This window comes from Leptodactylus fuscus, chromosome 7, assembly GCF_031893055.1.
Source record: "Leptodactylus fuscus isolate aLepFus1 chromosome 7, aLepFus1.hap2, whole genome shotgun sequence".
Taxonomy (NCBI): domain Eukaryota; kingdom Metazoa; phylum Chordata; class Amphibia; order Anura; family Leptodactylidae; genus Leptodactylus; species Leptodactylus fuscus.
In genome coordinates, this window is record NC_134271.1 from 28,355,423 (window position 1) to 28,369,541 (window position 14,119).

The 14,119-nt window shown below is 42.0% G+C and overlaps 1 protein-coding gene across 8 annotated transcripts in view; it reads right to left on the bottom strand.

The window, feature by feature from the left end:
- Positions 1 to 14,119, bottom strand: part of MARK2 (microtubule affinity regulating kinase 2) — an 87,106-nt gene that overhangs the window by 22,667 nt on the left and 50,320 nt on the right. For all 8 annotated transcript variants that reach the window (XM_075281490.1, XM_075281496.1, XM_075281495.1 and 5 more), the window contains exons 4-14: positions 12,860 to 12,908; positions 11,127 to 11,192; positions 8,181 to 8,251; positions 6,628 to 6,684; positions 5,311 to 5,547; positions 4,562 to 4,681; positions 3,728 to 3,827; positions 2,845 to 2,957; positions 1,901 to 2,033; positions 1,577 to 1,755; positions 919 to 1,016 (exon numbers count right to left, since the gene is read on the bottom strand). In XM_075281490.1, the coding sequence (XP_075137591.1) occupies positions 919 to 1,016; positions 1,577 to 1,755; positions 1,901 to 2,033; positions 2,845 to 2,957; positions 3,728 to 3,827; positions 4,562 to 4,681; positions 5,311 to 5,547; positions 6,628 to 6,684; positions 8,181 to 8,251; positions 11,127 to 11,192; positions 12,860 to 12,908 (1,223 nt within the window). The remainder of the gene's footprint in view (positions 1 to 918; positions 1,017 to 1,576; positions 1,756 to 1,900; positions 2,034 to 2,844; positions 2,958 to 3,727; positions 3,828 to 4,561; positions 4,682 to 5,310; positions 5,548 to 6,627; positions 6,685 to 8,180; positions 8,252 to 11,126; positions 11,193 to 12,859; positions 12,909 to 14,119) is intronic.

A 14,119-nucleotide genomic window follows, 5' to 3' on the forward strand; every position in this document is an offset into this window, starting at 1 on the left:
ATACAGGAGACTTACAGAAAACACAGGGGAGACACACATGGATATATTCGTCTATAAGTATCTAGGAAGTTATAGGAACACTAAACCTAGCAGTAAACCAAAACATGTACTTGTCCTCACTTTCTGCACAGTACTGACACACATGGTCTAGCAGAAATCCTTCAGAGAACATGGGGTTAAAAGTCTAGATGATAATTCAGTCTTCGATGGGTGGCTGACTGGATAGGGTGAGGCTTTGTGAAGATGGTGGGGTCAATGTGTAAGTGCCTTTTTTTTTTGCTTTTCAGGGTTTATTATTGTATTAATATATTTATTTTATAAACCCAACTTGCTTTTCATACAAAAAAAAAAAAAAAAGAATTTCAAAAAATTCTCCCTAGCAACCTTCTAACTGAACGGCTGACATGGAAAATCCATACACATTTCTACTGCCAGGATTTCAGGCTGAAGCATTTGCCAAAGGTAGCAATGGTCACTTCGAATGTCCAAGTCTGGTTTTATAATGCCTAGAAAACTCTGGTGTCATACAGAAGAGGAGATTCTCAGCTCTCATATGCAACCAGGATCACAGAACTAGCAGTGATAATAGAAAACACACATATCACTAGCTGGGAATTTGAGCCTCATATGCAACAGTTAATGCTGCATATAAAAAATACATTCCTGACTGATGTTTTTAACTAGTGATATTTTTGGTTTTCAGCACATGATAGTAGAACTATTTTCTATGTGGTATAGAACTGGAGACACAGCCATTTGACATGACCATCCCCCTTTGGCAAATGGTACATCTGTACATACTGCACTTCTGGGTGTCAAAGACATCACCAAGAAGACACCCTGGATCTCTCCAAGTGCAGTGTTAAATTAGCAGGATACACTGCACTCTATGTAAAATTTACAAGAAATGCTTCTTACCTATCCTTGCCATTCTGAACTGATCCAGGACCAAGGTTGGCTCGTTCCAGCATGGGAGAATTGCGGCTACGATTGGTACCAGTGGATAATACACTGTTCTATAAAAGTAGAGAGTAATTAAAAAAAACAAAAAAACAATTGTCAGATTATTAAAAAAACAAAAACAAAAAACCAAACATACATAAAATAGCATAACATAACGCACCAGATTTACGCTTTACAGCAAGTGGATGTACCCCCCTCAAAAAACCAAACAAACAAAACCCCCCACACACACACATTCAAGAAGACAAAAGGGGTCCATGTTTGCAGACGTCGAGAAGAACCACATTCCAGCAAACATCTGACTTTACTGCATTCTAATGTTACCATGTTTTCTACCTAAAATAAGGAGATACGACCACCTCTGGACTGCTTGCTGTATGTGTCGATGACAGGGTCAGGCCCTGCGCATATAAAGCAGATGGTTGCATTATAAGGAGACCTGTTCCTCTTGGTACTTCCGTAGGACAATGCACAAGGACAGTGATTTCAGGTGAATTTTCTAGCAACATAACACTTATCTTTATATGGCTTTGTCCACATTTCGATAAATAGATTTATAAAGACGTGGCGTGAAAGCAGCCCTAAATACACAAAACCACACAGGACTTCTTACTGTAGATGGAGTTGGGGTCGTTCTCTTCCTCTCCAATCCAGATAAAGGACTAGGTGGCACTCTAACTGTGCTGCTAGATTTGCGCCCACTTTCCCGCTCCTCATCAGGCCGCTTGTTTTCTGCATTGTTGCTCTGTGTCTTTTTGGAGTAAGAATTTGACGTAGGGATGGTTGGACCAACTTTAAAGAAAAAGAGGGAAAAAAAAAACAAAACAGATGATCAGACGGGACAAAATAAAGATACATCAGATAACATAATATTTAGGAAGGGTGTTTTTATTTTTTTTCTTAAAGTCTAGTTTAAAAAAACAAAATCAGCACTCACCTTGGTCACTGAGTCGCCTTTGCTTGGTATTAGCGGATACACTGCGGTGAACTTTATGGGCAGGTGAAGGGGCTGTACTATTGGTGATGTCCGGAGGTGGTCTGGGCTTTAGAGTCAAGTTGTCATTGTCCAACTGAGGAAAAATGAAATAAGTGTTCACCATAAACATATATTAAATAGGCTGTAAATTAATTAAGAAGCAGCAAAATATTGTCCCACACCTGTATTCCCCAATTGCTACCTCACTAATAAAACTCTTTGGCAAGGTCAAAGCAAACACTTGGGCACGCTCCTGGCACTTACTGTATGCTAAACACAGGCACAGGTGTCCACTGACCTGCCATGTTGTACCTCATAAGTGTCCTTTTAGTATATGTCTGAGATTTGTGAGCTGCAGACCTGTTTTTTAGTGTACCCAAAGACAAGTATGATTTTACTTTGCGGTACATGGGAGCAGATGGGGAATGCCACTTCGCCACAAAGCTGTAAGCTTTAATCATGTCTGAAGAAGTTGTGGTTGTGTAAGGGAGAGCTACTTAAAGATGTTCTACTATGAACACCACTCCGAAATAGTTTGACCAAAAAGTGGTCTGATCACTGGGCTCCCCACCAAGCCAAGAAATAGGGGCCCAACACCCCGTTTGAATAGAGTGGTGGTTGTGCAGGTATCAATATAGGACTGTTAAAGAAAAGTAGAGTACTGCGACATCCTGCTGTCACATAGAATTAAAGGAAGCGGCAGGGTTCCCCCAGCATAGACTCCTCAAATCCCCTGTGGATAGCGGATAAGTGTCCTTTTGTGGCACAACCCCTTAAAGAATTCCTAAATTGTAAAGAGGAATAGGAGCTTTCTCAGTCTCCTAAAAAGTACAAAAGCTTAGTTTATACACATACATGTATATACACTACACACATACAATGACTGCCAAGACTGTATACTATACCTCAGAAGACTTGTAGCCAAGAAGCAGGTATGTTGCCATAACCTCATTATATTTCTGGTTAATAAGGGAGTCCTGGATTTCATCGCGCGTGTAACCCATAGTTACCATCAACTCTGTGCATAGGAAAGAAAAACACTTGGTCATTTTCTACCTGCTCCTGCTGAGGAAGGCTTGTCGTTTCTATGCTAAAATGTATAAGGGGCTGTTCAGACTACGAAAATGAAAGAGCAATTGGAGACCGACATCCACATCAAATTCCTTGCATTCACATCTGCGCCCGGGAGTCCGTTTTGCAGGTTTCAGTTTCCTGCACAAAACAGAGCAGGAGACTGAAAGCTGCAGGAATCTTTCAAACCCATTCATTTGAATGGGTTTGAAAGGTGTCTGGCCGTGAGCGCCGGTGAGCAGTTCTATGTGCATTGTGTTTATTCGGTGTCAGATAAGCATACGTAACCAGCTTAAAGCCTCACCGTGCTGATTCTTATTGAAATCAATAGGTGATCTACTGCAGAGGCTTCATGCTGGAAAGAAGGCCTAGGACACCAAAGCCCTGGGCTCTGCCTGCTGCAGGAGCTTTCCAGTCTGGTACAGGAGTGTGTCTATGCCCTTGGAGCTCAGAAAACAGAACAACATTGCAGAACACAGAGTGCTGCAAAATAGGATTTCTCTTCATACCTGCAGATATACTTTAATGAGAAAATGTAAAGGCACACTAGACAACCCTTCTGAAAAGTCCAGAAATCGCGGAGACCTACCATACCTCTTAGAAGAATTGGCAAGTATCCCAGCCACTTGGACACAGAAACATAAGACTCAGCCCCAATGTACTGTAAGGTCTAAAAAGTAAAGCCAAGTTTATAGTGTAAAAGCAAAACAGACAGACCTGTTCTTTTGGGATCCTTGTAATCTGGAACTGGTTCGGTATATGGCTTCAGCTCATCATCCTCATAACCTACATTCATCCAACGATCCCTCATTATTTGCTGAAAGTAAACAGAAGCACAATAGGTCAAGTCCCCTTCCATACCATGTCCACTTAATTGAGGATAAGCTGCTATGTCAGACGTGAGATTGTCTCTAGAAAAAAAAAAAAAAAAAAAAAAGATCCTTTTGACTAATCCTGGACAACCCCTTTAAGCAGGATTGCTTATTTGTTGTGTGATTGGCTTGACCTTTTTTTTTCCTAATCCCTTTAACTTGTGCCTGGCTAAAAAGCAAAAGATAGCACATTAACTAAAAAGAAAATTTATTTTTGGTTAAAAACTTCCCATGAATTGTATATAAGTGGCCTGCAGAGTTATATACTGCACACATGCACCCCAACATGGCCACTTTCTCACTTATTACATGTCTCCAAGGACCGTATGGATGGAGTAGAAGACCACGGTGCTTAGCAAAGCTCAGTCTCTGTTATACCCGGTGCAGGGCCTAGGCAATCTCCCTTTGGTGCTTTGTGAATCCCCGTAGCATGCTCTGCCCCACATATAAAAGAGAGAATCAGCTTTTGCACTGATGTGTTCCATTAAAGGGGTTTTCTAGAACACAAACACCGATGGCCTGACCACCCCTCAAACAGCAGAAGTGACACAACCCCATTACTAGTTACACAGACATGGCGGCTGGTTTGTATAGGCAGCTGTGCCTGGTGCAGCAGTCCCAATTCACTTGGCATGTAGATAAATACACTGCAATACTCCAGGTAATAGCCTGAACTCACCTCCAGCGTGCCCCTCTTGCTTGGATTAAGTATGAGGAATTTCTTTAGCAAATTTTCACAGTCTGTAGACATGTAGAAAGGGATACGGTATTTGCCCCTTAGCACACGCTCCCGTAGTTCCTGAAACGGAAAGCAGACATAGTTGTCATAGGTTTCTCTATTTCCCTTCTTCTCCAAGCCTTACAAGAAAGCTGGCAAGTAACCAAGCACATTCTTTTTTATGGTTGCAGATATGCAGGCTTTATTAAACTGCATGAGACTGGGGTTACACAATACAGTGCCAGCGCAGCACTTCAATGCCCACCTGAACACACATTTGTCAAGTCAGCCAATCTTCCTAATGGCAGATGTCAGGGAGGACAGAAGGGTAGGGTGTGTTGGATTTCAACATGCTGCGGCCACTGGTGCCTGGCACTGGCTTTCTTCTACAGAAAACACATGTTCTGGCGAGAAATCTATATGTGCATCAGGGAATAGCAGAGATAGCTATTGGACAAATAACATTTCAGCCAACAGGTGTATTGAGTTCTTTTTTGCCACCAGAGACGCCTGGCAGTGGCTTTCTCTCCTCTCCCCATACACGCTTGGCTGAGTGTGCATGTGTATGGAGGGCATGCAGAGTACTGTTGCCATCAAATGCGTATGTCCTGCATGCAGAGGCAGTAAATGTCTACGTTGACTTTTTGATATTAGGTTCATTTCTATTTATTTTGCATACAGCACAATAACACTTGGAACATTGTGCATACCTTTAGGTTCTGTCCATCAAAGGGCAAGGAGCCGCTGACTAATGTATAAAGGATAACTCCAAGGCTCCACACATCCACTTCAGGCCCATCATACTTCTTTCCTTGAAAGAGCTCAGGGGCTGCATAGGGTGGGCTTCCACAAAATGTATCCAGCTTGTTCCCAAAAGTGAATTCATTGCTGAAGCCAAAATCAGCAATCTTTATATTCATATCAGAATCTAGCAGCAAGTTTTCAGCCTAAAGAGAAGAGGAGAGGAATGGACAATTGCTGAGTTGATGTTACGCATAGTTTTTCTTGACTTGTACACTGCTCCCCCTCCCCAATCCACTGACTGCTCCATTCATTTCTATGGGACTAACAAGTGATCCTCAGCAGCGTGGTGCCCCATTCTCCTGACTGCTAGGTGCAGTAAGACCCCCCCTCCCCCAATCACCACTTATTCTTTTACCTGTGAATAGAAGATTAGTGTCTAAACGAAAAGCCCCATTGAAAGAAGTACGCCAGCAAAAAACACTTCTTCCCACCCCTGCTCCCATAAGGCTTCTTTCTTGTATACTACTTCATATCTCCGAAATCCAGCTTCTCCTCTGCTCATGATCGTACAACATCTTGACTATTATTTTTCTTGTTGCTCTGCTATTAATCCCATGATGCCTCCGCACAGCATTATATGGACTGAAGATACATAAACTGTGATACCTGTACCTCCTGGAGGTATACAGTATACAGTTGGGGAGGCTGAGCTGTGAGCTTCTTCATTATAGCTGTGTGACAAGAACGGTCTGCTCATCAGCAGTTAGTGACAGTCTCTCTATAGGGGAAGACAAGTTTCTGTGGGGTACAGTCCACTATACAGGAGGTCAGGGACCTGTGCATTAACTCCTGTACATTTTATAAGGTCGTTGGAGAGTGACAGAATGCCGTCCATAAAACGGTTTACTGCGACTGGATGTCGATGCAGGACACCGGATCCAGTTGCAGCATTCTGCTCCGGATTAGGCCCAAATGAATAGGCCTAGTCAGGACGAAGCATTTGCGCCGCAGACGCTGTGGCAGATTCCGTGCCAAGAAAGAGCAGGTTGCTTCTTTTTTTCCACAAGAAGCACAAAACCGCTCGCAGAAAAAGGAAATTAACGGCTCCCATTGAAGTCACCGGATTATAAGGCAGATTCCGCAACAAAATCCGGTCCAAAAATCCCTGTGTGAACCCAGCCTATGGGTCTCAGAAATATACCATCACTTTATCACATAGGAATACATCCCTTTACCTACACCAAGCTCAGGATAAACTTATATAAAGTTAATAGAGGTCTTACCTTCAAGTCCCTGTGAACGATAAACTTCTGGTGACAATACTGAACAGCAGAGACAATCTACAGAAAAAGAAACCACATGTTAGGAACTACTCCTAAAAATCACCAGCAATGCTTAGATTTGCTTTGATTAAAACCTGGCTCGACAAAATACTGGCAAACATGAAGCTTGAGACCCCCGTTCTTATGACCAATGGCGCTCCTGGCTGTTGGAGTGGGATAACAACTCATTTGTCATGCCCGCATAAAGAGGGGCACAGAACAATCTCTCATACGATGATCTCTCTCGATCTCTCAGAATTTAAATGGCACCAAATTCAGGTTGGAAAACTTGGACAAGAAGAGAGTAGAAATGAGCGAGTACTATTCAAAACTCCTGTTTCGAATAGCACGCACCCATAGGAATGAATGGATGCAGCCGGCACGGCGGCTGGTCAAGTCTGCGTGCCAGCCACTTCCATTCATTCCTATGGGTGCGTGCTATTCGAAACAGGAGTTTCGAATAGTACTCGCTCATCTCTAGAAGAGAGGAATGAGCAATAAGAGAGAGTGTCTACATGTGTATCTACTAACTAATATAGATCCCGCAGTCACCTCCCACCTAGACAACATACAAAGTGAATAATAGGCTTCTGGCTTTGATTTAGTATAAAGTGACACATACATATCAAAATATTTTTTTTGGTTTAAAGTAAGATTCACCAATCTTTATGAATTCACAAGTATATCATATCCACAGGTAATGTTTGACAGATGTGGGTCCCATGCAACTTATTACAGAATAGGGCTCCCCCCTACCCCTGTGAATAAAGAGGTAGCCATCCTTGTGACAGCCCTCTCCATTCACAGTACTGATAGACAAGTGAATAGGTCAGACATGTCTAAGATTTAAAAACTATGCAAAAGCAGAAAAGACCATTATAGATGTGTAATATATGCAAGACTTATTAACACACATCACTATCTATAGTTAAAAGAATATTAACTTCTGCAATTTTCTCTCTGACCACCAGGCCTAATAAACGTCTTTACACCTCATTTACATTGCAGACAAGACAGACAGGATTACAGCAGAAGATAACACCTCTATAGGGAACACCAGTGACTCATTGCATCCACTTATAACAATAGATGGTATCAAAACATATTTACTCCCACTGCCTGCACAGATCAGGTCTAGAAAATCCCATAGATCTCAACGTTCAGCTCAAGACTACCGCTGCCTTTGGCCTCCAGACTGCTGTAAAGCAGATTACTAAATGCTGTTAAAGCAGAAAAAAGCTCAAAGCAAGATGGCGGCCTTCGTAATTATGTACCGAAAATAAAAATTTAAAGAATCTACAATCAAATTAATATATTTTACCAACTGGTTTTAATTAAGAAAAATGGCAAAGGGACTACATGTACATTCCCTTTAAGTATCCCCTTAAGACTACACAATCAGACTATTCAGACAACCAAATACAGCTATCAATACCGATCATACACAAATAACCAAGAAACCGGTAATATGTCCGCACTACAAATAACCAATACGTTAGACATCCTATACTCACCTGCCGGAATTTAGCTCGCGCCTCCTTCTCTTTCATTCTTCCATGTGCAACCAAGTAATCGAACACCTCACCTAAGGGATACAAGCAGAGCCATATGAATACATAGTGTAACATGAACTGAAAGTAAAAAAGTTTCTTAAAGCAAAACAAGAATTTGCTCATTTTGGATGGCGTTACCTCTGCAAACATAATTTATTGCAGTTATTGTTAATGTAAAAATAAGTTTAAAACAAATAAAATTGCAAATTCTCCTCTTTAGGAGCATGCCACAGTTTTATAGCTACATCTCTATGCAACTCCATGATAAGAAACTAGTAACTCTTTAGGCTAGGTTCACATGGAGACTCCTCCAAACGTCCTGCACAAATTGTAGCCCAATGGGGTCCATAGGTGTCTGCTTATCACAGAGAGGAAGAGAAAGCAGCATGGCTGTATTAGAACCACAATGGAAATGGATCTTGCGAGCAGGAGGTAGGGAATGGGGGCTAAAATTGGGCCACCAGCGCAGACTTCATACTTAACCTAATAAGCTTTATCAACTTCCATTTCCAACACTAAATAACCTTCCATGTCCCCAGACTGTCCCTTTAAACTTTGCACCACACTATATTTCAATGACTATTAAATCCAAAGGGATTGCAATATCAAGCACTCGGTTGGTGTTTGTCAATCCCTTCTTAATAAAAGACAGGAAATGTGTTCACATAACATGACAACCCCTTTAAATCTAGGGCTACAAACAACTGGTGGTTGTATAACATTAAAATGGTTGCGCAGGAATTGGACATATCTATCACACTCCACTGTACACAGCACTCAGGTGTTCGCCACCTCTGTTCGTTCTGGCATGCACCATGCCTATGCCACCGGAAGTCCTGCCCCACATGTGACCACGGACGCCAATTGGTGTCCTCAATGGTGGCTGAAAAGGACCTGGTGAGGTTACACACATATCACCAGGTCCTTTCCACTTATTGGCCTCAACAGTGAAGTGTTAGGAAGGCACCACATGCACCTAAACGAACAGTGGCCGGGAACAAACTAGTGCGAATCCTCTATGATTTGTCCAATTCCTGGAAACCCCTCTAAGTTCATGTAAGTAGTATTGCCAGCCCCAACTAATGACAGTGAATATCCTGTGGGCTGCAACATGACTACATTCACTATCATTAGGTGTGATGTCGTGACGCATCAATGTGATCTTAAATCAGACAAAACCGATTCCAGGAGTGTCAAATGTTGAAAATAATTAGGCAATGGTTCAGATAAAGCAGTTTTCTATAGAATCTGCATCGGCTTTGTGAGTGTAAAAAGGTTTGGTCAGGATCAAATTTTATTGTAGACTGCTCTTTTATTTTCCAAGGTAGACCGGTACAAATACCTGATGGCGATTTAGCCCGACTGAAAACCACTAAAAACATTGTATAAAGAGACAGTCACTTCTATGACTGCAGCTCTACACTTGTAAAGCTAATGTCAGATAGTATATAGTGGGAAACTGATGCGGATATACTGCCAACATCTCCACAAGGCTAAAGCAAACACCAGTCCAAAAAGGAGATTGCGCTGACGTTTGCTGGCTTGTTTTGCCTTAAATAGAAGTTGTGCTATCCACTCAGTCAATCTGCTTTATACATGGGAAAGGTCCATAGATAACATACCAAATAAGTTTGGATCTCTCTCATTACGCAGATTTCTAGGTAAGATACGTAAAGGATATGTCCCAGTGGGGAATTTAAAAAACATACACCAATATACCAGAGATTAAAGCCGTAGTATCAATCTTATGGACTTTGATTTTATTCCATTCAGTGTCTTCTCCCAGCAATCCCTTTAAATATCAGCGCCCATAGAATACTAGCACGATGGGTAGGTAATATTACAAGTGTGAGCAGGTTATGACCATTAAGTATGGAGATATTTATGGTATTGGGGTTTTTTTTTTTTTTTTAAATTGCTGAAAGTATAAAATCTATGGGCTTTTACTTTTTAGGCCCTAAGGTGGTCATACACATTATATAATAGAAGGGTCAATGTTGTTCAACCACTGAGTGACGATTTCAGACCATATAGATCTTTTGGGGGTGTTCGCACGTAGGAGCGAATCAGCAGCAGATTCCGACGCCCATTGTTTTCAATGGAGCCAGAAACCAAAGGACGGGAAAAAAAAAAAATTGCTGAAAAGTCAGTGATTTGAGATTCTCTTCCGAGCCAAAGCATGATGGAACACGGATGCTCTGCAATGAAGAGGAATTGCTCATGATATTTCTCTGTGTGAACAGCTCCTTCAGTCGTTTAAAAACAGACCACACGTGTTCCATGTGTCACCGGTGGGAAAGTCAAATCGTCTTCCTAGGAACGTTCTGGGAATGTGCGTCTTAAAGATCAATTACAGATAAAAGATCTTTTTATACAACAATTTCAAAACCAGTAAGATTCTTTACAGACGATGAGTCACCAGTCTAAAATAATCATTCATGGTAAAAATTGACATTCATTATGGCTGAAATTGTCCATTGTCATCATCTTTAGCCTAATGCGCCCTTAGGCTCTGCTCACATCTGCATCAGAGGCGCCCCTCAGGAGCCACCGCCACAAAATCAGTCATTGCTGACAGGTAGACTAGTGATCTATGAGAAAAGGTGAATACTAACGTGCTTAGGGAAGAAGAGAATCCCCGAAAACAGTGATATAAGGGTAACAGCTCCTTAGAGTCACATCATTACACATCCGTTATTCCTCCAGACCTCCCCATGCACCTGCACCTTCAGACAGGCAAGTGTTTTCAATGGGAAAGGGTGGAAAAATCCTCTTTCCCTTGAGAACAAAGGACTCTCATGCCGAAATTCAACATGCCCAATCCTCCCCACCACTCCACAACATAGGTCAACCATCAAAAACACATTGTCAAAAACAGGAATTATAGAAAGCAATTGGAAAACAAACCTCCACTGGCGTACTCCATTACAAGATACAACGTCTTCTCCGTTTCTATAACTTCAAATAATTTTACTGTAACAAAAAGCAAAAGATAATAAGATAAGATGGGAGTAACACTGAACAAGAGGGAAGGCTCTTATCAACATATGGGATTTCACACATTTCCAAGACCAGGAAATTTCTATACGAAACTAAACCTGTCAGGCCTGGAGCAGTAAAACTGCTAAGCTAAACTATAGGACAGGAAGATCATCTGCTACAGATCTCAGATCACACTCTATATATATAAGAGAGAGAGAGAGAGAGAGAGAGAGAGAGAGAGAGAGAGAGAGAGAGAGCTGGATAGATAGATAGTTATTAGATAGATAGGTGATAGATGATTGAGACATTTTCTCATGCCTACCTAAAAATGTTTACAAAGTAAGAATTCTTTCAGAAATAGAAGGGTTAATAGTTTATTTTTGTGAAGTAAATAGAGAGTAATCTAAATCCCATCAATATTTGATATGTCCTTTGCTTTTTGGAGGAGGAGTCCTGGAAGTGATGATACGGCGCCTGCAGAGCCCTGATCTCACCATCGTCCAGTCTGTCTGGGATGACATGAAGAGACAGAAGGATTGGAGCAAGTCTACATCCACAGAAGAGCTGTGCTTGGTCCTTCTAGAGGGTGGAAGGAAGCTACCGAGCATCTTCAAGAACTGTCTGCAAGTTTACCGAGAAGCAGCGAAGGCAGGCAAAGGTCACGCCAAATGAGGATTTCTCTTTTCTTCATTCATTTTTGCATTAAATTAATAAGTTAACCCTTCTATTTCTGAAAGCATTCTTACTCTGCAGCATTTCTTGCACACCTAAGCTTTCGCGCAGTACTATATATCTCTATCACGCACACTGTATATATTTATATGATATATTATATTATTAGATTGTATACGTTACATAGTACATAGCTTAAACAAGTACAACACACCACAAGAGCTATGACTAAGGGACAGTTAGGTACTGAAACGCGTCAGCTAGAATGCTAAGAATGCTAGAATGCGGTTTTTATAAAAAAAATTTTTTTTTGTTTTCACTTTTCTGACTTTTTTGCACTTTTTCTATGTATTTTTAAACAGAATGGATTAAAGGTTAAATCTTAAAAATATAGACAAGTGTTGCGGATCTACCAGTCTTTTTTCAGGTGATTGATTCCCCAAGTCTTCCACAACCCAGGAAGCATTGGATCGTGCACCTTCGCCAGCTGAATGGTGAGCTGATTTATTTTTTTTTACTATTTTTCTTTTATTAAGTACAACGTAGCGTACATAGCACCAAGTGAAATAAAAAGTGATTTCTGTGACTTTAATACGGGTACTCTATTCTTAGGAATGGCTATTATTTTATCGGCGGGGGGGGGGGGGGGGACCCTGACACTCAGCACCCCCACCATTGAGCAGATTGAAGGGGCTGTGGTCTCTTCATTCATTATTCGGTACAGCGCCATAGACACGGTAGCTGCTGCTTCTAGTACTGCAGCTCCGTCCCATTCAGGCAAATGGGACACAGCTACATGTAGTATCAGAGGATGTAAGGCGCTGTGTCTAGTAATGAAGATAGATGTTGTCACCCTCAGCTCAGAGCAGCAGTCCTTAAAATAGTGGCAGGAAGAAGGACCCCAGAAATGTGATACAAAATGACCCAGCCTAACAATAATCCAGCAAAAATAAAAACCCTTTAAAAGGTTCTTATGGGCTCCTTACCTATGTTAGGATGGTTGAGAACCTTCATTATTCGCACTTCTCTGAAAAGCTGTGAAAACACAAAGGTCAAAGAGTTAGGGCTAAACCGGTCACCAAGACCACTGGTCATACTACTATTGTGTCAGTATGTACTGCAGGTCACAACATTTCAGTTATCTGTATTCACACCTGACGTGTATGTGAACTGCAGGACCAGTTAAAGGCCTCATTTCATACGGATATATTTTTGACACTTTTTTTTTTTAACCAGTATTTGTAGGCCAAAACCTGAAGTGAAACCGACACAGAAAGAAAATAAATGGAAAGCTCTGCGTCTCTTACATGTGTAGTTTCTGCTCCTATTTTTAGCTTACAAATGTTGGTGAAAAATACTAGAACTGAAGAGCTGGAGCTGAAGTTGTCCAACGCCTCCATAAACATGCATGCTTGGACTGGCTGAGAGTGCACATTTACGGGACACGGTGGTATAATGTCACGTAGAGTCCTCGCCTAAAAACCTCAAATATTAATGTACACCACGTTAAAATAGTGCAGCTTCCACATTGTCCTTGGTTTGATGTGTACAGTGCTGTGTTACGACTCATGATCGTTTTTATGTAACCTTCTAGGTGGAGGGAGACTTCTCGGAAAACATCAGGGGCCGAGTAGCTATATTCAGCCATGACATTACGTGTCTTTGAAAATCGCGGTATCAGCAAAAAGTTATAATGTCAACATAAATTCAGACTGCAGCTTCCCAAAACCACCTCCAGACATGGCGCTGTCACCTAATATTAGAGGAGAGCGCGGTCTCCCCTGTGAAGCAGGCAGGCACAGGGTGGGGATGTCAGCACAGAGAAGAGGAAAGTCCAGTCAAAAAAACGGAGCTCTGCCTTAACTTCTCTATCCATGGTCTTCCTGGCATGTCGAAAACATTTAGACTAAGGCCTCGTTCACACGGGGTGCGGTATGACGTATTGCGGTCCTGATTCTGAAAGCCACGTCAGAATAGGGCCAAAATGCGCCTGCCACGACTGTCATGGCTTCCCGCTCCGGAGTAGGCCCAAATGAATGGGCCTAGTCCAGCGGGTGCTGCAGCGAGGCGGACGCTGGGGCTGAATCAGCCGCGGAATCCGCCTGAAGAAAGGGTAGCCCGCTTCTTTTTCCCGCTAGCGGTCTACCTAGACCACTATTGTGAAGGGGCGGATTATGACGAGGATTCAGCGCCAAAATGCACCTCCTCTTGCCCCATGTGAAAAAGGCCCCCAGGTTGCAGAAAAG